Raw genomic sequence first — 23,392 nt, forward strand, 5'->3', positions numbered from 1 at the left:
TCTCATTTTTCATCTTAAGAAATAAAATATTTTTGAGCATTCATGCAGCAGTTAATTTGTTACATACTTCATGTGAGGCAACCATTTTAGGAGCAGAAATATATTGTATGGAAGAGAATCTGATCTGTTAAAAAAATACTACACATTTTTCACAGAAAGGTTTTATTACTGTGAATTTTCTTTCGATGCACAGTTTTGTTTAAGCTCTCCATTCTAAGCAATATAAGTAAAACTCAACAAAAAAAAACAGCTCTCCATTCTAAGCAATATAAGTAAAACTCAACAAAAAAAAAACAGCTCTCCATTCTAAGCAATATAAGTAAAACTCGGCAAAAAAAAACATCAAAGTGTGAATTCACAGAAGTACTCTTTCACAATCCCACTCCCATTATGTACCGCAGATTATCCAAATTAAGATTCTGATATTGCTGTATATGACATCGAGTGACGTGTTTAAGAGGAAATTTAATAAAATAAGATGGGCATTGTGTCACAGAAGCAAGCTAAGGCAGACCATGGAGATCATTTTCAGTATAATGTTTCTGAGTGCGATCATAGGCATCACCTGTCACTTGCAACATCTTGGGCAGAATATCTATTGCATCTTGTACTTCATCAGGACCACATACCTGCAGAAGAATTGTTTATGTTAAATCTTTATCATATAATCAAAGATTACTCTTATAGTTATGCTCACTAGTTATTTTCATAAATTTGCATGATGACTGCTAACAATTTTTAAAACTTGGGTAATTTTACAATACTACTGTTAAACTAGATAATGAGAAACCACAAAATTTCTGAAATGGTCATAAATTTATTAGCATACCTACAGTCTGCATACAATTTCCTGTAACAGTCTTTTCTCTTAGTATTTGGGGTTATGCTGAATTATTTTATTACTGAAAAATGTAAATGCATTTCCACCTCAACAGCAACCTTTCTCTCATATTACAGCCACAAAATATATGAATGTTATAGAAAATTTTCAGTCAACATGTCCAACTCATATCTTGAGATAATTCTAAATATGTGATGATGAAACATTACACTGAACATGGCTATTAATTTTTACCATAACCAGATAATTTCTGGGGGGAGGGCACACAGTAACACAATTGTTTGAGACACAAGCTGGAAGGTCATGGGTTCAGTTCCCGATGTTACTGGATTTTTCAATGGACCTAATTCTTCCAGACACACTACTGCCTCAGGGTCGACTCAGCCTCTAACAGAAATGAGTATCAGGAGTCTTCCTGGGTGGTACCATGCGACCAGCACAAGGCTGACAACCTCACAGTCATCTGTGAGCTGACTCTCTAGAAAATGTGGGAGCCCTGACATCTTACAACCCTAAAGGCCTCCATTGCCTCTTACAGAGACAGCTTTACCTTTTTTATCCAGATAATTTCCAAAATGTTGTTAGTCTGGTACATGTATAATACACTGAGAAACAACAATTCCTTTTCATTCTGTATATCAAGTGCCCCATACTTTTGTGTCTGAAATTTGGTAACTTTAACTTGGATTTACTAAAATTTTGTCACACTGTTGTTGGTTTCTTTTTATTATATTTACTTGTTCAGGATAAACACACACCAGATCTGTACTGTTCTATGAATACATACTTCAGTCTCTGCATGGTTATTTACCTATGGTTTATTTAATGATGCTGTCAGTAGAATGATAATGAATTGGAAAGAATGTGGAAGCAAGCAGCTATGGCCTGATTTGGGCTACTATCTGAGACTTGCCTAGAGGCACTGACACAAGGCACACAAAACCTATGTCAACTTACTTGGTATCCTGTCAGAGATTTGAACTGGGCATGAGCCACAATTATTTTCTTTAATCAATGTAATGAGGTTTTCGTTCTCAGCTGTACAGGTCATTTAGTGTCAAACACGGTGAAATGAGAAGCATACAAGTGTGGCAGCAAGCAGTTACGGACCTTTCTTAATTTTCTGTGCCTCATTTAATGATCTTTTCAGCATAAAGACTATATAGTGCTGGATGGTAGGATAACAGCTGAGGTGGAGGTGATCTAACTGATGGCACCATCCTACATTTTCTTTAAGGGGCTGAGGAAAACAACAACAAAAAAACTCAGGGTAGCCAGTGTGCTGGATAAGATCTGAACTTAGCACCTCATGCATACAAGTCTAGGGCATGAAGCCTAGACCAAACTGTTTGGTGATCTTTTGTACAGAACTGGCCTGAAAGGACTAAAGAATATTACAATAAAGTGTGAACAGCTATCCTCTGGGCTAAGAATCAAACCTAGGATCTCCAGAATGGGAAGCAAAAGTCCAAACCTCTTAACAACATTTAGTCTTCAAACGTTAAAAAAGAAAAATTGAACTACATTAATCCATTTTCTACACAGACCTTCTGCAGTAAGCCCTCTCTGGAAGGAAGAGCATACATTGCCACAGTTGCTCCCTTCCGTATAATCCAGGGATGAAAATTGGCTAGTGTAGAATTGTAAGCTTCTTGACAAACTCCACATGTCTTATCTTCATCTTGAAGTTCACTTACTTTCTGCAGGAATAGCTTGATGAAATCTTCAATATAAATAGAGTTACATATATTCATTTTCAGATGTACAACATAAAATATTAAGGCAGACTCAGATGTTATTATGTCAAGGTTTCTAACAGGTTCTTAAATTCATTTAATGTTCTATCACTAACTCCAATTCAAATAAGAGAATAACTGATGTAAGAGATTTGAAACTCTCACAGCTATTAGAATTAACATCACATTCTTCTGTGATGTGAAGCCATCTAGTTTGGCTGACAGATACCAGTGTTCAGGAGGAACCTTCTACTTCCATCTTCAGAGTACATCAGACAGAAGCATTAGTACCAATCTAGCAAACTACATGATGTTACATCACAGAACATATATTTAGTAACATATGTGCTTCAATGATGCTTTCTCCTATCAACTGCTATAACATGTATTTTTTTTAAACTGACCTGTCCAATTGTACATAATGTAACAGTTATGGATGTTAAATAAATAAATCAATCAATCAATCAATGTATTTTATAGTAAACCTAGCCAGCTCACTCATATTTCACAATTGCTTGATTTCAAATTGTGCATAATCTTCAGGTTCATACCTAATCCTCTGTGCAGTCGCAGCAAGGTACGACTACCAGAAGTGTAACCAGATTTATTTAAAAGTCCATTTTCACTTTCATATCTAATCATTTTCTTTAAAGTTGAAAAATGTTCTCCATTTTCACCTTGACGAAGTTCTTCAAGAATTTCTATTTTGCTCTTGACATCTGATGCAACAAAGGCAAATACTTTTCCCATAAGCTGAAAAAAACTGGGGGGAAAAATTTATATTTTTAATTATACTGTGAATATAAATATACACAATGGCAGATTTCAAAGTTTGCACACAGATGTAAAGTATAAACAAAAGGAAATCAGCTGTTATTGGTTATTTGGAGAAATTAGTGTTTAATATCTCCAGAATGTTGTATTTGGAAATGCATGTTCACCTTCTCTTACTTTGGCTTTTGGTTGGGAAACAAATAATCAGCTTAAAAGATGAAATGAATTAGACCTGCAATAGGAACAAGACTGGCAGAAGTGGATATCACATCACAAACATGCGTGTGTATACATACAGGAGTTGGACAGAATACTGGAAACACTACAGGTACTGTATACATTTCTTTATTGGTGTTGGACCACCTTTTGCCTTCAGTACGGCGACAATCCTTCCTGGAATGGACTCGTACAAGTTTTGAACAGCGTCTAACAGAATTTTATACCATCCTTTTCGAAGAACACCAAGTTGCTTTAGAGATGGAGAGGGGAATCTGTTCCTCACTCTTGTCTCCAAAACTGACTAGAGTGGTTCAGTGATGTCCAAATTTGGTCATTGTGCTGGCCAGGGAAGATGATGAAGTTCACCTTCATGCCCTTCAAACCATGACTAAGTAGTTCCAGCTGTGTGAATGGGGCACTGTCATCTTGGAAAACTGCATCATTATTCTGAAATAACTCCTGGATCATAGGCTGCAATAATGCGACCAACAGAATACTGTACCATGATATTGCTGCCAAAACCATCAAAGAACCTCCCCCATTTCTTCATTGTTGTTACCAGGTATTCCAGACTGTAGGTTTCCTTGGATGTTCTTCAAATGTAAACTCTTCATGATGTAGGGAACACCATGAAGGACAACTCATCTGACCATATAGCGCACATTTCCAGTTGTCTCACGTCCAGGTTTTTTTTAAAGTTGTGACACCATCATTTACATGTCTGAGCATTACTTTTAAGTAATCAGGGGTTCAGCAACTGCAGCCCTACTGAGGATGTTGGATTTGTGAAGCTCACATCGGACAGTTTTTGTGGGAAATGGTTCTTCAAGAAGTATATTCAGTTCTGTTGTCACCTGCGGTGCAGTAGTTCTGTAATTTTTTTTAAACAATCCTTCTCAATATATAACGATCTCTTTCTGTCAATGTTGATTTTTGCTCACTGTTCCTCTTTGCTCTTGTTTTCACATGATTCATGCATGCCGACATAACCTCAGAAACTGTCACTCTCAGTACACCTAACAATGTGGCAGTTTCTTTCACAGATGCTCCAGCTAAACATGCACCAATGTTCTGTCCTCTTTTAAAATGAGACAAGTCTCCCATATTTAAATTCTTTCACATGGACTATCATTCAACATAATCACTAATGCACTGACATGAGCACTACAGGGTGTAAACAAATGGAAGAACATTCAACATTGCCAACTAAAGGTCTTTCAATGTAGCCAACACAAATTCTATTCCTCAATTTTTTAGTGTTCCCATTATTTTGTTCATCCTCCCATACATACACATGTATCCATGAAGATATCTTCAGTGTTTGATGTTTGTTGGTCAAAAAACAATACTGTGCATTGTACTAACAAAGTTAATGTTAATATTCAGTATTCATCTCATTAATTACTACAGCTGCTGCCTGAAACATTATTATGAACATACATTTTATTATTCAAAATTGTATTTAGATCTTCAAGCAATGTTAATCAGTATTATCTGGTTTAATACATAAATCTAGCAAGAACTTTTAATGGTACATTGACCAGATTATGGGCCAGACAAATGAAGGAATTCAGATTTGATTCCCAGTGGAGGCAGGAGATTATTTGTTCTCCATATAACTCAGATCAGCTCCAAGGCCCACCCAACCTCCTATACAATGGGTACCAAGGTTTGTTTCCCTGGAGGTAAAGCAACAGGGGTGTGAAGCTCACCACACAACTCCATCTAGAGCCAAATCTAAGAATGGTGGAGCTATACCTCCACTCTCTGACATCCTGATGGAATAGTGCATAATTAATTAAGTACAGGGATAACTTTACCATTAGTAAGAACTTTAAAGGCACCAAATTTCATCAACAAATACCAGACTACATAGTGCCATAACCAAGAAGGCCACTATATAAATTTATCACACTCTGTACAACCAGAGTGGAGTTTTCAGCATGTGAAGAAAGTATTTGGGGCAGTACTTTTTCAAACATGCCTAAAAATACAATGTCACTTGTTCATATATTTACAATTGCAAGCTATGCAGCAACTTGTCAACTTATAGGCACAGGTATATAATGCGTCACATATATTAATGCACTTACTATATCTACACTGAATTTTAAATAATTTGCTCAACTATTCACAGATACCTCTACCACTGAACTATAAAGTTCAATAAATCTGGACTGTTTCAGTATATATTAGCTACATTCTAATTATTTCTCATCAGATCAGCCATTTAATCATTTAAAATTATTTTAACTAATATATTCTTTAAAAAGAACAGATCACAGTTTGTGGTAAAATGAGAACCAAATGTTTATTTACTGAAATTTAGCTTTCTATATAGAATTTTACACAGTAAATTTGAGAAGAAGAGACCACTTGGAAGACCTGGGCATAAATGGGAGAGAAGTGCTCAACTGGATAGTAAAGAAATAGGATCTAAGGGTGTAGAGTGAATTTACCTAATTCAGGATAGGGTCCAATGACAGGCTCTTGTGAAGACAGTAATGATCCATTAGGTTCCATACAAGGCAGGAGTTTCTTGATCAGCTAAAAAACTAGTAGCTGCTGGAGGGCTCTCTTCCATGGAGTTAGGATTTCTGTGCTAATGTTTTGTTAGGTACAAGATTAAAAGTTTATATATATTGCCATAAACACTTTTATCTGCAAGAAGACTATAATATCCTGCCTTCAGTAAAAGAACTTCCCTACTACTCATAGTACTGCTGAATTTTGCATAAAATAACAGATATATATATATATACAAACAACATATTATGCGACTACAAGGGGTCAGAGTTCAAGTCCCAGTAATGGCAAGATTTTTCTCTTCTCCACATCATCCATATTGGTTCTGGGGCCCACTCAACCCCTTATCTAATTGGTAAGAGGAGCTCTTTCGCCAGGGGTAAAACAGCAGGAGCATAAAGCTGACCACTCACCTCCAGGTAGTGCTGAGGTCAAGAACACATGAATCTATACATCCACTACCCCATACACTTTCATGATGCAATGCTTAATTAGTTCAGCACAGGGCCTTCAACTTTTTCACCTTTTATATATTATGTTCTTCATGTACTCTCATCCCTCCATAAAGTAAATGCACTGGTAAAAGTATGGAGCAGTATGTTCATTCTTAAACACATGGTATGATTCAGTCTATTAATATTACTATATGATTTCTGAAAAGGCACCAATGTGAACTGAACTCACCGAACATATACTTTTAAATCAATTAAAATATTGTATTTACAGGTATGAAGTAAGGTGAGATCACCTGAGTGTTGAACCAAACCATTAAGGTGTGGGAGCAAAGCCTTACATCAGATGGATATCAGTGGTAAACTTTATGCTTTAGCCTCATGCACCTCAGACAGAAGGCTGTGAGGGCCCCAGAGATAGTCCAGATATTAGGGCAAACAGGGAAGTTCCTGTTCCTATCTTATATTGAATTTGGGTCAACCAGACTGCAGCCAGAAACTATAATAACCTATTCCAGCTGTTATTAAGGGAGTATATCACTCAATGTTAAGACATCAACGACTTATGTATTTGAACTTCCCTAACACAGAATTCAGTTTGGTAATAGCTGAATCCCTTAAAAAATTATTTTGTGGTTTGGGATTGCTAAACCAAATCTAATCTTAAAGAGTACAGTCTTGTAGGATATGACGCCGTGTACTGAAATATCTATTAGGTCACACTGCGTGAAATCCCAAATGATAGTACTTTTCATTGTCACCGTCATCAGAACCCTCAAATATAATCTGCTACAATATTCTTTATTTTTGGAGTAGAATGGTAGGGATTTCAGAGCCTACAGGTTACACAGTAAATTTTAGCAGATTTAATTTTGTGACAACCAGCTTCTGTGTGCTGTCTTTCCGTAACGTTTCTTCTGTAGCAATAAAAAACGATCAAACGTTGAGATCTTCAAAGTTTATTAGGCATGAGGTCACAGCATTGTGAATATTCACAGCTTTAATAAACTCTGCACTCACATATATAATTCTTTGTAAGCTAATAAGTAGCTGTCCATTTCCACATCATCATCTTCCAGAAGACACGCGGAAAAAGCATCATGTACCGCACACATGTTGAACTTGACATCACTATTCTTCCCATCCATTTCTGAAGTGGCCATAATATTACGTCAGGTATTTCTGTTTAAAGTTCCTGTCTAAATTATTTTTGAGGAAATAAAAGTAAACTATGCGCTTGCATTAATTCCAACAATGCCCACTCAAACCCATAACTGACGTCATTCCTAGACGACAGCAGATGACAGCAGGTAAAGCCGATACCGCATATCGAGGCAGGTAATTCCACAATCAAAATGAGAAGTTAAGCAAGCTCACAACTTACAGTAGTGGAATATTATTATAATTCTCCATGATACTCAAATATTGTAATTAAAATATTACTTCTATTATATTTTTGGGCAAATGAAAATTACATTCACCGAAACCAACTCGAAAGTGAGGTAATGACCGTAATGACCAACTTTTGATAGCAGTTGTGCTGTGTTATCTGTCTGTTACCGTGTTCAATGTGTTGAATTGGTTGCATATTGTTGTGAAGTTAAATATTGAAATTTAAAATGGCACCAAAGGGTGAAGATATTTTGAAAGGTTTTCAAGTGTATCCTTTTATTTGCAGAAGCTATTTGCAATAATGTAACTTTGATGACCTTATGAATAACATTTTATATATCTTGCTAAGTTTCATGTCAAGACAAAGTTAGGTTAATGTGTCTTCATTCCTGCTTTCGTAGAGTATTTGTCTTAACAACAAATACAGAAATTGGATGAATTTACGAGATGCCGACACTGGAAAAATTTTATGGCAATTAAATGAAGATCTGTAAGTATGTCTTGAGGTAGTTACTAAAATAAAAACTCTATAGGATTTTATAATACAAGTAGAGAATTTATTGATGGAATTATAGTTAGCGGAGGCACTAGAAGAAAAAGTCTTCCCCTTCGCCCTGCCAACAATGGGAGTTCATTATTAAAATAATAACACTAAACCTAACCATAGGTTTGCGCTATTTAACCCACTTACTGTGTATTATTTTCTCACCATTTTGCAAAAATAATGCAATTTTGAGGTACAAATGTGAAAATAACGCACCAGAAATGGTAGTTTCATGGCCCAGTGAATGAAGTCACATGACATAGAAAAAGATGATTATTTCATCATGTGGACTGAAGTCAAATATGTTATACTGTAGTGGATGGTTCTTTGACTTCACTCGATTATTACAGCAATAGGGTTAATAAAGAAGAAGAGCCTAACATTATAAAGGAGGTGTGGACACTGGCAAGTGTTTCCTAGGTGCATCCCTGTACTAGAATTTAACCAATTTATTGTATGTTTTACTAATGTAGTGTGATTACTGAAACCAGGATCCATGGAATGTGAAGCATCCATCTGCATGTAACATTTTTGCAGGTCTGTCCCAGAAATAGAACATGAAGCACGGGTACCAAAGAAGGTGCTGAAATGTCGAGCAGTATCTCGAGAAATAAATTTCTCTTCTGTTGAACCAATGGAAAAATTTAGACTGGAACAGAAGATATTATTTAAGGTGATCTGTAGTTCTTAGTTATAAGTATATAAATTATGATTTTATTATGACTGTTAATGTAATACATGAGAAGCAACTTATTTTAGCTGAGCTTAACCCTCTAAGTATCAGTTACATAATGGGATTCAATCTTCAGGTATTCCTGTAATGGAAACCAAGGGTCTCTGTCTCTACCATAGATTATTATGTTTGTTTATTTGAGACTCTTGAGACACTGGCATTAAAGCCTGTTGGCAAGGGGAGTGAGAGTGTGAGCCACCCTAAAATATTGGGCACAGGGCAAGCAGCTGTAGAAACACAATAAATTATGCACTGCATGAGGGGAAGTTGTATCCTTGTCATGTATAACATGTACAGATGCTACAGCCAGGGAGCAGTAACCATCATCTCCAGTTCTGCTGATGGTTTCTACACAAAATCATAGATAAATCTAAATTTTTGTTTCTGTCCTCAGGTGAGGGAAAACACCTATTCTGTTGGGTCCCTTACAAAGAGCTAGCTCTTTCTAAGGTGTTTTCCCTCACCTGAGGACGGAAACAGATTCAGTTTCTGAAACATCATGTTTTTCTTAGTTAACTTAAAACCAGGATGATGGATAAAGTCCGAAAACCCAATATTTCTGTGTGTCATACACATTGTCAGAATTCTACAGTAACTACTAAATTTTTGTGCCACTTATTTTATACTGATGAGACAACATTCACAAGGGCTGGAGCAAAGAGTCTCCACAGCATACATGAATGGACACTTGAGAATCATCATGCTACTTGACACTCTTTATTTAACATAGATTTAGCATCAGCCTTTGGGCTGCAATCATAGATGGTTATGTAGTTGAACCATACATACATCAGTCTAATCCAGTATGATGATTTCCTTCAAAGAACATTTCCCCTCTTATTGGAGGATGTAGCACTAAATATTTGCTGTGAGACATGATTTCAGCACAACAGCACATTTACTCTTCACACCAAGTGTGAATTAGTTGAACAATCATTTTCCAGACACATGGATTGGATGTAGGGGTCTGATATCATGGCGTTCAAGTGTTCCCACCCTGAACACATGTAATTTTTACTTTCGCATGTATGTAGTATGAGGAAGTATTGTGATTGGGGGGGGGGGGGGGAAAAACCAGTGTCAAAGATTTTGACAGATCTACACTTTTTCATCCTGCCCTGAACACTGATTAAATATAAAAAATACAGAATAAGACAACTATTTAAGTTCTTGCTATTTCTGTTGTTTTGTTGACAGAAGGACTAGCAACAAATGAATATCCCCAACTGACCAAAATGACTTGAAGTGGTCAGTAATATGCAGAACACTTACGTGAAATCTGAATGCTCTAGGATCATATGTTAGCTTAGAAGATCTAAAATGTAAACATAGAGCCATATTAAAATGCAGTTCCAGAAGGAACTGAAGATACATCTGCACCATAGATCAGAGTGTTGAATGTTGGAGTGCATGTCTGCAGTTAGCTATGATAAAGTAACCATTTTTCATGCTGTTTTTAAGAATTTCAGTCTCTAGTCTTCTAATGTACTTCTGGTAGTTAAAGTGAAATTGTCTGTGCTACATATAAGTGAAACTTATTCAATAAAATATTGCTACTAATGGTTGCAGTGTAATATATTGTCATATTGTGCAACAGAAAATTGTAATGTCGTGATAAGTGGAAACCAGATAATAATAGTATGCAAGAAAATAGCATGTAATTAGTTTCAAGTATGTGGCCCATCTGAGGATGTCATTTATATGTGCCAAAAACCTGTAATAACTACATGAAACAAGTAAAAATTTATGACTTTAGATGGGTAAGAACACAGGATGTTATTTTTTCTTGAGTATAGCTTATTGATTACCACTTAACAAAACTGAATATATCTGTTACAGGGGCGATGTCTTGAAGAATGGTTCTTTGAATTTGGCTTTGTTATTCCAAATTCTACAAATACATGGCAATCATTAATAGAAGCAGCACCAGAGTCACAAATGATGCCTGCAAATGTTTTGAAGTGAGCATGTAGACTATACAAGGTGTGTCCCAAAAGTCATGAAATATATATATATTTTAAATTTATTGATATCGGTACAAAGTGTTAATATTCTTCAAAGTAATGTCCATGAGCATCTACACATTTTTTCCACCGACTCTCCCATGCCCGGTACGCCCCCTCAAAGGCCTCGACAGGAACCACATTTAAAGCTGTTGTCACGGCCGCTTGGATAGCCTGAATGCTTTCAAAACGGCGTCCTTTGAGTGCTGTCTTGATCTTTGGGAACAAAAAGAAGTCAGCCGGAACTAGGTCGGGGCTGTAGGGTGGCTGCAGCAGCGTTGCCACATAGTGCTTCGGCAGGAACTCACGGACGAGCAGAGACGTGTGGCTGGGTGCATTGTCATGATGCAGCCGCCAGTTAGCGGTGATGTCTTTTCGCACACGGATGACCCTTTCCCTTAATCTTTCTAGAACATCCACGTAGTAGGGAGCGTTGACGGTCTGTCCTTGGGGTAAACACTCTTTGTGGACCACACCCTTGGCATCGAAAAAGACGATGAGCATTGTTTTCACTTTGGATTTGCTCATCTTCGCCTTCTTCGGTTTCGGGGAAGCCGAGGTGTGCCATTCAGCACTCTGGCGCCTTGTTTCTGGGTCGTACTCAAATGTCCATGTTTCGTCGCCGGTAATAACACAGTCTAAATAATGAGGTTCAATTTCCACACGTTCCTTCAATTCACTCGCGATCAACACTCGATTGGCCTTTTGCTCGTCCGTCAACAATTTGGGTACCAGCTTGGGGCACACCTTTCGCATGTTCAATTCGTCCATAACGATGCGATGCACAACAGTTTTTGGAATGTTCAGAGTGTCGGCTAACAACCGGACAGTCATTCGACGGTCAGTATTCAACAAATCACGCACACGAGTCAGATTTTCATTGGTTTGGCTTGTTGATGGCCGTCCATAGTGGGGGTCATCTTCCACTCCTTTCTGGCCCTCCTTAAACTTCTTCACCCACCTTGTAACTTGTACATATGATAGAGCAGACTCCCCGTGGGCTTGCTGAAGCAGTTCGTGAGTTTTGGCAGCTTTTTTGTTGAGCTTTGTGCAGAACTTGACCGCCCAACGTTGTTTGAAAGTATCTGCCATCGCGCGCCGTGACGTGGTCACAAAACACAGGTGCACTAAATCAGCGATACTGATGCCTCCGATTCTCAAGCAGACTGACCTTGGGCACGCTGTGAAGCTAAAGACTTCCCTCCCCCCCCAACCCAACCGGTTCCAGTGCACTCCGACCAGTAGGAGTGCGGGAAAGAAATATATTTCATGACTTTTGGGACACACCTTGTAGATGGAGAGATAGTTATATAGATAGAAGTCTGAACACAGATCACATCTAGGTCTTTATAACAGATTTTCTTTAGGCAATATAGACCATATTTTATAGACCTTCAGATATAGCAGACCGTTTGAGGTAACTAGATTTTAGATGACTTAAGTTTGAAAAAAAGATATTTTGCTGTACTTATTTAAAACTGAAAAACCGAAGTACTTACAAGACAAAATGACAATATGGTGAGAGGAAACAGCTGTTTTTATTCACATATTATTTTATTTTGTTTGAGAATGACCAACATGGCTCTGGGTGTTTGGTTTCTGTGTTTTTTGACACAATTTATCACATTTAATTTAAAGCCTATGATGTAGAAATACCTAATCAAACCATATGGTATCACATCCCAGAAGACAGCAAACCTAATACGAGGGTTAGAACTTTAATAGTGGCAACTATTTATTTACAACTGATACAAAATAGATGCATGTTTTGAAGTCTTACTGTCCTTCAATGTAGTCACCAGCATTGCTTACAACCCGTTGCCAGCTATGTGGAAGTCGTAGGATACTTTTAGCAGTGCCTGTTGTGTTGATAGTTCGAATGGAGCAGTCTACTGCCTGAAGAATCTCTGGAACATTTCTGATGTGAATGCCATGAAGTGGTTCCTTCATCTTAGGAATGAAGTCGAAGTCACAAGGGCTTAAGTCCGGGGAGTATGGTGGATGGGACAGCACTTCCCAGCCCCATCGATCACACAAATCAGCTACAGCTTGCGCTGCATGCAGCTGAGCATTGTCCTGCAAAATGATGGGTTGGTTCTGCAGTAAGTGTCGCTGCTTCTTTCTCAAAGCTGGTCGCAGGTTGTGTTCCAAAAATGAACAGTAATACTGTGCATTGACAGTCTGCTGTTTGGGAATGGTATGCGTTAGGATAACACCATCACAATTCTACACGAGAATCACCATAACTTTCACATTGCTGGGGTTCTGACAAACTTTTGATTTTCGTGGTGACCCTTAATGACACCATTCGTTTGATTGGCGTTTCATTTGTGGCTTGTACTATTTGGCCCATGTCTCATCCAGTGTAATGATGTGGCGTAAGAAAGCCTCTCCTTTGCTCTCATAGCACTCCAAGTGGTTACGAGCAGTGTCGTATCGTAGCCATTTCTGCATTTGCGTCAAATCATGTGGAACCCATCGTGATGCAATTTATATCATGCCCAGGCATTCCTTCGGAATGTGAAGCACAATCGTATGCCCTAATCCTGTCTCTTGGGACAGCTCACGAATCATATGGCATCGATCACGCTCCAGTATCGCGGAAAGAGCATACACTTCTTCCTCACTGACACTAGGATGACCTGGCTGATGCATGTCTGCCACATTTTGGCATCCCTTGTTGTAGGCTTTTACCCACGTTGCCACCATTCTTTAACGCCATGCAGATCCCCTGCAAGCCTTTTGAAGACCTTGATGACACTGTTGTGCTGTATGGCATCTGGCACATTCAATCTTTATCCAACTCCGTTCCTGTTTTGAAAACACTGTGACAACACTACATTAGACCGCCAGCTAACACGAGGCTCTCTTCCTCTCGTCACTGCGCATGCGCATGATGCGGGAAGGGAGAGTCCATTTGCTCTGAGGTAAGGTAGGTATGTAACTAATGTGTGGTATAAGCGACATTATTTGGTTCCATTGCATGGCATATCTGCAGCAGTGTTGCCACTATTAAAGTTCCAACCCTAGTATGTCAAATAAGTGACTGTTAGGGAGACCAAAGGACAGGGTGGAAAGACCATATGAGACTAGAAAAAGGGTGGACAAATATAAGAGTTCTTATGGCAAGGAGGATGATTATTAGGAGTACACCCTCATGTTAGGTTTGAACAATTCCTAGAGTATTTCAGAAGTATTTATGTTATACATTGAAATGATATAAAAAGAAAGATTTTTTTTAGGTAATATGATTAAGAACATGTTCTAGCCGGTAGTCTTGAGTCTTGAATTATTCCTAAGCTAAAGAAAATGGATATGAGATTTGGCACTTGGAATGTTCGAAGTTTGTATAGGGCAGGTTCGTTCGAGGCAGTGGCAGAAGAAATCTTAAAATATAAGTTAGATTTAGCGGGAATACAGGATGTCAGATGGGATGGAGGTGGCATCGCAGCAGCATGAGACTATACATTTTTTTGTGGAAAGGGGAATGAAACCCATGAATTAGGTACAGGTTTCTTCGTACATAAGAGAAATGTATCAGCAGTTAAGAGGGTAGAGTTCGTTAGTGATAGGATATCATATATAATACTAAAAGGTCGCCGGTGTGGTATCATTGTTATGAATGTTCACGTTCCAACTTACTTACTCATGGTGCTGAGCCCTTCTGGAGGAGCTGCCAATTCTGCAGCTACTCAAGAATTTCCCAGCATTTTATGGAACCCGAAGGTTCATCACCGTGTTCACAAGAGCCCTCCACTGGTCCCTATCCTGAGCCAGATCAATCCAATCATCCCATCCCATCCTATCTCTCTAAGATCCATTCTAATATTGTCCACCCACCTATGCCTTGGTCTTCCCAGTGGTCTCTTTCCTTCTGGCTTTCCCACCAGTATCCTATATGCATTCCTTGTCTCCCCAATCATGCTACATGACCTGCCCACCTCATCCTCCTTGACTTGATCATTCTAATTATACTTGAAGAAGAGTACAAGTTATGAAGCTCCTCATTATGCAGTTTTCTCCAACCTCCTGTCACTTCATCTCTCTTCAGTCCAAATATTCTCCTCAACTCCCTGTTCTTAAACACCCTCAGTCTATGTTCCTCCCTTAATGTCAGGGACCAAGTTTCAGACCCATACAGAACCACAGGCAAAATTATAGTTTTGTATATTCTGATTTGTATGTTTCTCGACAACAGACGAGAAGACAAAAGGCTCTTGACTGAATGGTAGCAAGCATTACCGAGTTCAGTCGCCTCTTAATTTCCTTCTGAATCAGGTTTTGATCTGTTATCATTGATCCCAAATATCTGAACTGTGCCATATTTTCAAAACATCTGTTTCCTATCTTTATATCATGATTTTGCCCTGCATTTTGGTGACGAGACAGCAACATATACTTAGTTTTCTCTGTGTTTACTTCTAGACCAACCTCTTTACTTGCGTTAGTTAAAGTTTGTGTGTTTTTCTTTATGGTATCTACATTATCACCCAGTAGATTCACGTCATCGGCATAGGCCAACAACTGATGCATCCCGTTTAATTTCAGTCCCACCTGGTTTCCCTGGACCTTCCTAATGGCATATTCGAAAGCAAAGTTGAAAAGGAGTGGTGATAAAGCATCTCCTTGTTTTAGACCANCTATACTATACTTTATACGTTTCGTTTAAACACATTTTAATCAGCTTAACAAGTTTCATGGGTATCCCAAACTCTATTAGAATATTGTACAATACTTCCCTCCTAACTGCATTGTAGGCTTTCTTGAAGTCTATGAATAGCTAATGTACTGTCTCATCGTACTCCCATCTTTTCTCCAGTATCTGACCAATGCAAAAGATCTGATCTGTAGTTGATCTGTTACATCGAAACCCACACTGATGATCCCCAATAATTTCATCTATATATGGACTTAACATTGAAAGAAGAATATTGGACAAAATTTTATATGAAGTTGATAGCAGTGATATCCCCTGATAATTACTACAGTCACTTTTATCACCCTTCTTCTGAACTGGTACAATAATAAACTCCTTCCACTGATCATGCAATTCTTCCTTTTGCCAAATAGAAGTAATTAGATTGTGGATCTTAGAATGTAATATTTCGCCTCCTGCTTGAATAAGTTCTGCCGGAATTTGATCACTACCTGGAGATTTAGACCGTATCAATTTTGCAATAGCACTTTCAACCTCAGAAGGGCCAGGATAAGGTATTAACGGCTCAGTTTTATTGATTTTTGTCTGCCTAACATCACTGACCTTATGTACATTCAATAACTGAGAGAAGTAGTTCCTCCACCTTTTCAAAATGCTGTGGGAATCTGCAAGCAGATCACCATTCTCATCCTTCACTCAGTTACTGCTAGGCTGGTAACCCCTCTTAAAGTCATTTATTCCTCTATACAGGTCTCTAATATTCTTGTTCTTACTGTTCATTGCAAGCTCATCAATTTTGTCTTTCAGATATTCCCTCTTTTTGTTCCTGAAATTCCTGCTGGTTTCACGTCTTATATTGTTCAAATTATCCCCATTTAACTCGCTTGGATCTTGTAACAATTGCAATTTGGCCTGCTGTCTTTGATCTAATAATTTTGAGCATCCTTCATCAAACCATGGCTTATGCTTCTTCAGTTCATAATAACCTAGACTCTCTTTGGCAGACATTTTTAAATTCCCTCTAATAGTTTCCCAAGCTTTGTTAACACCCACCTCAGTTTCCAAGTTTTCCAAAGCCGCAAACCTATTTGAAACATCAGCACAATATTGTTCTTTACCCTCTACATCGTTTAATTTCTTGAGATTGAACCTCTCCATATGAACTCTATGTGTTGTTTGCTCACTGCCAGTCTTTCCTTAACCTTTGCTACCTCCAGGTAGTAGTCAATATCACAATCTGCTGCCCTGAATGATCGGACATCAAGTATACTTGAGTGCCGTCTCCTATCTATCAAAATATGGTCTATTTGATTGTGTCTCTTCCCATCAGGAGATATCCAAGTAAATTTATGGATGTTACGATGTTGGAACATCGTACTTTTGACAGTAAGATTTTTTGATGTTGCAAAGTTTACAACTCTAATTCCATTTCATTACTAATTTCATGCAGACTCTCATTCCCAGTTGTTGGTTTAAAAATGTCTTCCCTCCCTACTTTGACATTGAAATCTCCTAACAAAATTTTCATAGGGTACTTCGGGAATTTATCAAATACATGTTCTAGTTTTTCATAGAATCTATCCTTTATGTAATCAATTTTATCTTCTGTTGGGGCGTGAACATTCATAACAATGATATCACACCAGAGACCTTTTAGTGTTATATATGATATCCTATCACTAACGAATTCTACCCTCTTAACTGCTGATACGATTCTCTGATGTGTGAAAAAACCTGTACCTAATTCATGATTTTCATTCCCTTTTCCATAGAAAAATGTATAGGCTCCTGTTGGTGCGATGCCACCTCCATCCCATCTGACCTCCTGTACTCCTGCTAAATCTAACTTATATTTTAAGATTTCTTCTGCCACTGCCCTGACCGAACCTGCTCTATACAAATTTTGAACATTCCAGGTACCAAATCTCATATCCATTTTCATTAGCTTAGGTCGTTTATCCAAAGAATCCGTCCAGGTGTGTTCATTTTCATAACATAATAATTTGTTATGGTGAGGAGTTGGTAGCCCCACGCCCAACCCCCAAGCTGGAGGGCCACCCCTTGTCAGCTGTCTGCGACTGCTTATTCAATATATTCGCAGCTTCCCTCCAAAACTCGGAGAGTGTCTCCTCCATCTGCAACCTAAGGACGCGCCATGCCGTGGTGACAGGAACCCACCTAACATGGAGTCATGCTTATTATGAAGAAGAGTTATTCTGAGGAGCGTGTTCATTATTTAAGGTGTAGGCTTTGAAAGTCTTGTCTGCATCTTCATTAATTGTACATATACAGTGATGGATAAATGTGTGGTATTTGAAGTAAATTATGCAGAGAAGTAAAGGTGTAAAAACTCTTACCACACATGCAAAAGCACTCACTGAACTCTTCGAGTCCTGGAATTGCATGTTCCTAGTGTAGAATGGTTTGTGCTAGACTTCCTTCCTTTTAAACATCAAACATGGTTAGAGTTGTTCTGAAACTACTGTAACTGTAACTGAAAAAGGAGAGATGAATGAAAGACACATTTCATGTGTCTCCTGTTTCAAGTGTTGACATTCCCTGAAAACTTATATGAACGTAATACCTCTGGAAATCACTACAACATCCGACTTAATTTCCTTTGTTCAACAATATCAGCATGGTGGCAGTGCAAAGGGAGTGCAATAACACTTTTCTCATTCACTGTAGGATCTTCAGTGTTATATGGAAAAATATTCAGCTTTTATGAAGGTGGTTGTTGGGAAGATAGAAAATAATGTCGGGATGACCATACCATATTGTTATGCTCACAGCGATCTTTGATATATCATTGTAGTTAGTTAGTTAGTTAGTTAGTTATTGGAGAGGGTGGGTTTCCCCATGCACTGAGACCTGTATTGGTCCATTGTACTTCCCTCTATGATTTCTACCAGACTCTATATCCTACCGGTACTGGTGCTTACCATCAGTCCCGCCCAGCCAGCGAGACCGGCTCTACTAGCTGAGAGGTATCTATAATGCTTCCCCCATCTACCAGAGGTATTAGAGACTGCTGTTGGGCGGGAATCGTCCGCAATTTTGCTCAGTGACCTCCTTTGGAGGTATGAGGTTCTTTTACGTGCCGTAAAGCTACGACACGGGACCCACGGCTTAAAGTCCCTCCCTGAGGACTTGTTCCCTGAATTTTTTCCCCCTTAAAAATTCGACGACCTCCGCCGGGTATTTGAACCCGCGTACTACGAGTCATGAGGTGGGAATGTTACCTCTAGACTACGGAGGTCGCTATATATCATTGTAACTTCATATTCAGATTTGTGTGATGACATTTTATGAACCCATCTGTATGTATTAAAACCAACAAGCTATATCCCTCATACTCCTGAATTGTATCTTCCCCAACAGAGTAAAGTATTTGTATCTTGTTTTAGCTTTCCCCCTCCCCTTGTACTAGTATTTTAAGATAAGATAAGCTTATGATATTGTGTGTGCATGTGGCCCCTTAACAGTTTTTAACTTGTTTACATATTTTTAAAGAAATCATTGTCATCATGACCTCAGTACCACTAGTGCCACATGGTGTTTGGTCTTGAAATGCTTTGTATAATGAATCTTCAAAAATTTTTAGGGTGATTCTGGGTTGACCTGGACTTTATTTTTTCCTGAAGATTAATTCTTTTATGGATAGTTGGTGGCAACAGTACACTCACTGCCTAGCAGGTGGCCATGTGCCCTGCTTTTGCGCATTAGAGTTAGTACAAGATGGTGTCAGACCGTGTCATGTCTAGTGTAGAACAGCACTGTATCATGAAATTCATCATGAAAGAGAAAGTGAAACCAGCATAAGTTCTTCATAGGTTAAATGCACAGTATGGAAAGGAGACCCTACCATGTGCAAGTGTTTATGATTGGTAAAATAAGTTTGTGTTTTAGGATTCAGAAGTAGTGATTCATGTTGATTTTCTTCCACATGGTGTAACAATAAATGCGCATATTACAGTAGCTTGCTTCGCAGTGATGCACGCCAAGCAGTTTGGAAGAAAAGACCTGAGCTATGAAAGAAGACCATACTACCGCATGACAATGCTTGTCCGCTTATGACAGATTTGACAAAGGCAGCATTGACAGGACTGGGTTGGGAAATCATGAACCACCCTCCTTACAACCCTGACTCAGTCTCTAGTGATTTTAATTTGTTTGGACTAATGAAGGTGCATCTAGGAGGACAGAAATTCACACTGATAATGAACTCAAACTTGGTGTCCCAAACTGACTATGCAGTCAGGATTAAAACCTTTCATGCTGATGACATCAGTAATTTGCCAGGATGACGAAACAGAATGTGTTAGTGTAAAAGGAACATAAGTTGAAAAGGCATGAGAGTTCAGCAATTCTGGCACGTATATTCCTTTTAGAAAGCAATAAAATGCAGGTCATCCTTGAAACACCTTTGTGTACAACTTTCATGAAAAAGTTCATGCAGCATGGAATCACATGAAATCTATTTAACTTGGATTTGGGATTCCTGGATTGGTGACTGAGTTCCATCTTCTGGGAGGTAACCCTTTATACTTAGCTTGCCATTTTCTCTTCATCACCATGTCCAGATCAACTCTGGTCAGGGCTATGCCATATCACAGGTGGTTATTCACTGTGTACCCACCTTTGTGGCCTGGTGTCAACCCTAGGAGAGGTCATGTTAGGTTTGTGATATACAAAATGGCACTGGGGTAGAGTTTCTCTGAGTACTTCAGTTTCCCTTGTCAGTTCTCATTTAACCATCTGCTTAATATTTATTACTCATTCTGTCACTGGTGCTATATAGTCTTGATACTGACAGCATCATCAAATAACGAGAAAAGAAAAAAGAAAGCATGGCATGGGCCAGACAACTGCCCTCTCCCGTGCCCAGATTTATGGAAAAATATAAAAACAAAAAAGAATTAAATATGCCAAATATTAATACTTTAATTTTCTTTAAAAAAATTGCTCTGCCCATAGTAGGTTCTAAGGTTATGTATGAAAACTATTCTTTGCTTAAATATAAATTTGTAAGTAGATTTTATGGCTGCCACCCTCAAAATAAATCTTGATGTCACCTGTAGTCATTTGTGTAGGTAAAAATGCATTTATGAACCTCACACTCATAACAGAAACAGAAGATACTAATACCAACATTTGTTTTTGGACACACTGTAGTCAGTTCCATTCATTTCTGATCCCCACAATCTATATCCCTGAGATCCATGTTGTTATCCTCCTCTGTCTTCCAATGGAAATTTTGAACTCAAGTTCTACTATGTTTATTTTGATTCCTGTAAATAAAACTTATCTGGAACTGTGTTAAATGCAAATTTGCACATGTAAAAAAATAAGATGATTGTTGTCAATAACTGATTTATAGAATATTTCTTCATTTGTTTTACAGTGGGAATGTTGTTATTGAGACTAAGTTTTTTGATGACGACCTTTTGGTGTCAACATCAAGAGTTCGCCTATATTATGTATGAAGAGTCAACATCAAGAGTTTGTTTATATTGTGCTTGAAGGTATATAATGCCAGGAGGACGAATTTGTGGCAAAATACTTTTTAATGCACACTTCTTCCTTCATCTCATGGCATCAGTTTCTTGTGATTAAGTAAACAATATCACATGTGATCCGTCTCATATAGTACTTGCAGAGCCTAAAAGTACAGCGATACAATATTTCAACATTCTTAGTGATGCACTTGCAGTGTTATATTTTAGACTGTTAGTGTTTTGAATTGCTTTTCTCTGAGCTTTCTGTTATGTGTCTGTTCACATGTTAAAAACACTGACAGTACAATTACAGGTATTTCATATTCAGGGTTTCATAGGTTGTTAAAAAAATTCTGCCCAAAATGTAATAGAGTTTAATTCAGGAATTATAGTATTGTACTGACTGAAACAGGATTATAAGATATATAAGATGGAGATAAAGACTTGTTTTCCTCAAATTTTCCCCTGTATTTACATTTCCAAAGTTTGACTTCTTAGACCACTTTCATAAATAAGATATATTCATTTCTACCACCAGCAGTAAAAATGGTTTAAATGAACTGCGCTAGTTTGAAAGCTGATACATTCACAGCTCACTGTATTCTAAGCAAATTCTGTGTTTTAATTACCAGGTGAATTGTTACATTTTGTATTTGATAATAATAGATTGTACAAACATAAAAATTAATTCAGTATTATGATGCTAGAAGCAACTGAATACTAAGCTGTTTTTATTTCTGAAACATACTCTTAGTCCTTCACTTAATTATTCCCATTAAATTATTTGCTGAGCATCAGTGGTGTCACTGTATATAAACTTTGATGCACAAGGGAAGCAGTTATTGCTTAACAAGTTTTCCTTATTATAGATGCACAGAACATGTTTATAATTATTTTATGGTATGTACTTCGAGGTATAATTTTTGTGAGTTGTCTTATGATATAATAATTATAGTCCCATTTTGAATGGACGTTCATGTAATTGTGTGCAGGATCACTGCATAGTTTGTGCACTTGGGACCAACGATGTAACAACTGTTAAATCCCTTATACTAGATAATATATTTGTATAAAATTGTAAGTTTTATTAAAATATTGTTTTTATAGAGTTCCACTCTCTTTTCTGTGAAATTGTTTGAACATTATTTATTGAACTGGTAATTTTTAAAATATTCCTGTTTATATAGTGGTTTTCATCAGTATGTAGAAATGGAACGCATTTTGCAGCTCATAAAAATTGAAAAGATGGTTATCTCTCAAGGGTCAAGTAGGGTCACAAGAGACATTCGACCTTTGACCTAAATGTGGTATTACCGTTTCGACTTAAAATGGCCACTAAGAATTATACATTTATCTAGGATTCTCTCTCGGTGTATAGGTTGGGATTGGTTGGTTCATTATAGGCGGGACTAGTAAACGCTATAACAGCAATTTGCCTTTTTATTGCGAATGTAACTAGTTTTATCCCTTACTAAAACATGAAACAAACCTGGCATCCGCATAATACCAAGGTATCAGCTTTTACAGAAAGAATGCGACAATGTTAACTGTGCAGAGCAGATGTGGTGAACATGGCGGAGGAATACACTTTCAGTTTCAATTTTGTCTGAACTTTTAAGAAATAAATAAAGTAAAAAGAAGTACGACATTTCTTGAAAGCCATTTAAGAACAGAGGCGATATGTGGAGGTAGTTTATTTAGCGATATATGACATCGAGACATGAACGTACTTCGCTAGTGAAGCCGTAGAAACAGCACCCAAATATAGACATAAAATGGATACCAAGTGTGAATTAATTTTCATCAATAATCATCTGGTGCTTGCTCAGGGGTTTGCCAAGGGCCTTGTGAAGCTTGTGAATGTAAAAGGTCACGTTCCTGTTTAGATTTTTATTATTACTTATATGAGTGATGCGGTAGTTTCAATGATAAGACTCACACCTAAATGTGAATAAAACTTTATGTATAGTATGCAGAGGTAGGATATTGCTATTAATACACAAGTTAAAGTTGGCAT

At 37.8% G+C, this 23,392-nt stretch overlaps 3 protein-coding genes across 6 annotated transcripts in view; 2 read left to right on the top strand and 1 right to left on the bottom strand.

Annotated features, from left to right (window-relative positions):
• Positions 1-6: 6 nt before the first annotated feature.
• On the bottom strand, positions 7-7,884 carry LOC111865232 (ceramide-1-phosphate transfer protein). The gene is made up of 4 exons (XM_023853122.2): positions 7,569-7,884; positions 3,129-3,340; positions 2,389-2,564; positions 7-629 (listed from the first exon to the last, which is right to left on the bottom strand). Exons 1-4 carry the CDS (start codon positions 7,709-7,711, stop codon positions 504-506), a joined length of 657 nt encoding a protein of 218 aa, XP_023708890.1. The 5' UTR covers positions 7,712-7,884; the 3' UTR covers positions 7-503.
• A 193-nt stretch (positions 7,885-8,077) lies between these two features.
• LOC111865233 (retinal rod rhodopsin-sensitive cGMP 3',5'-cyclic phosphodiesterase subunit delta) lies at positions 8,078-22,484 on the top strand. 2 transcript variants are annotated; one of them, XM_023853123.2, is made up of 5 exons: positions 8,078-8,208; positions 8,368-8,430; positions 9,022-9,157; positions 11,057-11,178; positions 21,282-22,484. In XM_023853123.2, exons 1-5 carry the CDS (start codon positions 8,168-8,170, stop codon positions 21,361-21,363), a joined length of 444 nt encoding a protein of 147 aa, XP_023708891.1. In that variant the 5' UTR covers positions 8,078-8,167; the 3' UTR covers positions 21,364-22,484. The 2 variants fall into 2 exon arrangements, with proteins under 2 accessions (XP_023708891.1, XP_023708892.1); XM_023853124.2 differs by having other exon boundaries at positions 11,057-11,200; positions 21,282-21,360.
• A 228-nt stretch (positions 22,485-22,712) lies between these two features.
• The window catches only part of LOC111865214 (RING finger protein 207), a 47,076-nt gene continuing 46,396 nt past the window's right edge, over positions 22,713-23,392 (top strand). For all 3 annotated transcript variants that reach the window (XM_023853073.2, XM_033751744.1, XM_023853074.2), the window contains exon 1: positions 22,713-23,353. The gene's annotated coding sequence lies outside the window, so the exon portion shown is untranslated. The remainder of the gene's footprint in view (positions 23,354-23,392) is intronic.

Source organism: Cryptotermes secundus, unplaced genomic scaffold (assembly GCF_002891405.2).
Source record: "Cryptotermes secundus unplaced genomic scaffold, Csec_1.0 scaffold614, whole genome shotgun sequence".
NCBI classification, from domain to species: Eukaryota; Metazoa; Arthropoda; class Insecta; order Blattodea; family Kalotermitidae; genus Cryptotermes; species Cryptotermes secundus.

Bases quoted from the DNA above. Each gene is read 5' to 3' on its own strand.
- LOC111865232 (XM_023853122.2), bottom strand. From the start codon at position 7,711: ATGGCCACTTCAGAAATGGATGGGAAGAATAGTGATGTCAAGTTCAAC. The intron at 3,341-7,568 runs GTGAGTGCAGAG...TTTTCCCCCCAG, and splicing joins GCTTACAAAGAATTATATAT to TTTTTTTCAGCTTATGGGAA. The intron at 630-2,388 runs GTCTGTGTAGAA...ATTCTTCTGCAG, and splicing joins GAGAGGGCTTACTGCAGAAG to GTATGTGGTCCTGATGAAGT.
- LOC111865233 (XM_023853123.2), top strand. From the start codon at position 8,168: ATGGCACCAAAGGGTGAAGATATTTTGAAAGGTTTTCAAGT. The intron at 8,431-9,021 runs GTAAGTATGTCT...ACATTTTTGCAG, and splicing joins TGGCAATTAAATGAAGATCT to GTCTGTCCCAGAAATAGAAC. The intron at 9,158-11,056 runs GTGATCTGTAGT...TATCTGTTACAG, and splicing joins AACAGAAGATATTATTTAAG to GGGCGATGTCTTGAAGAATG.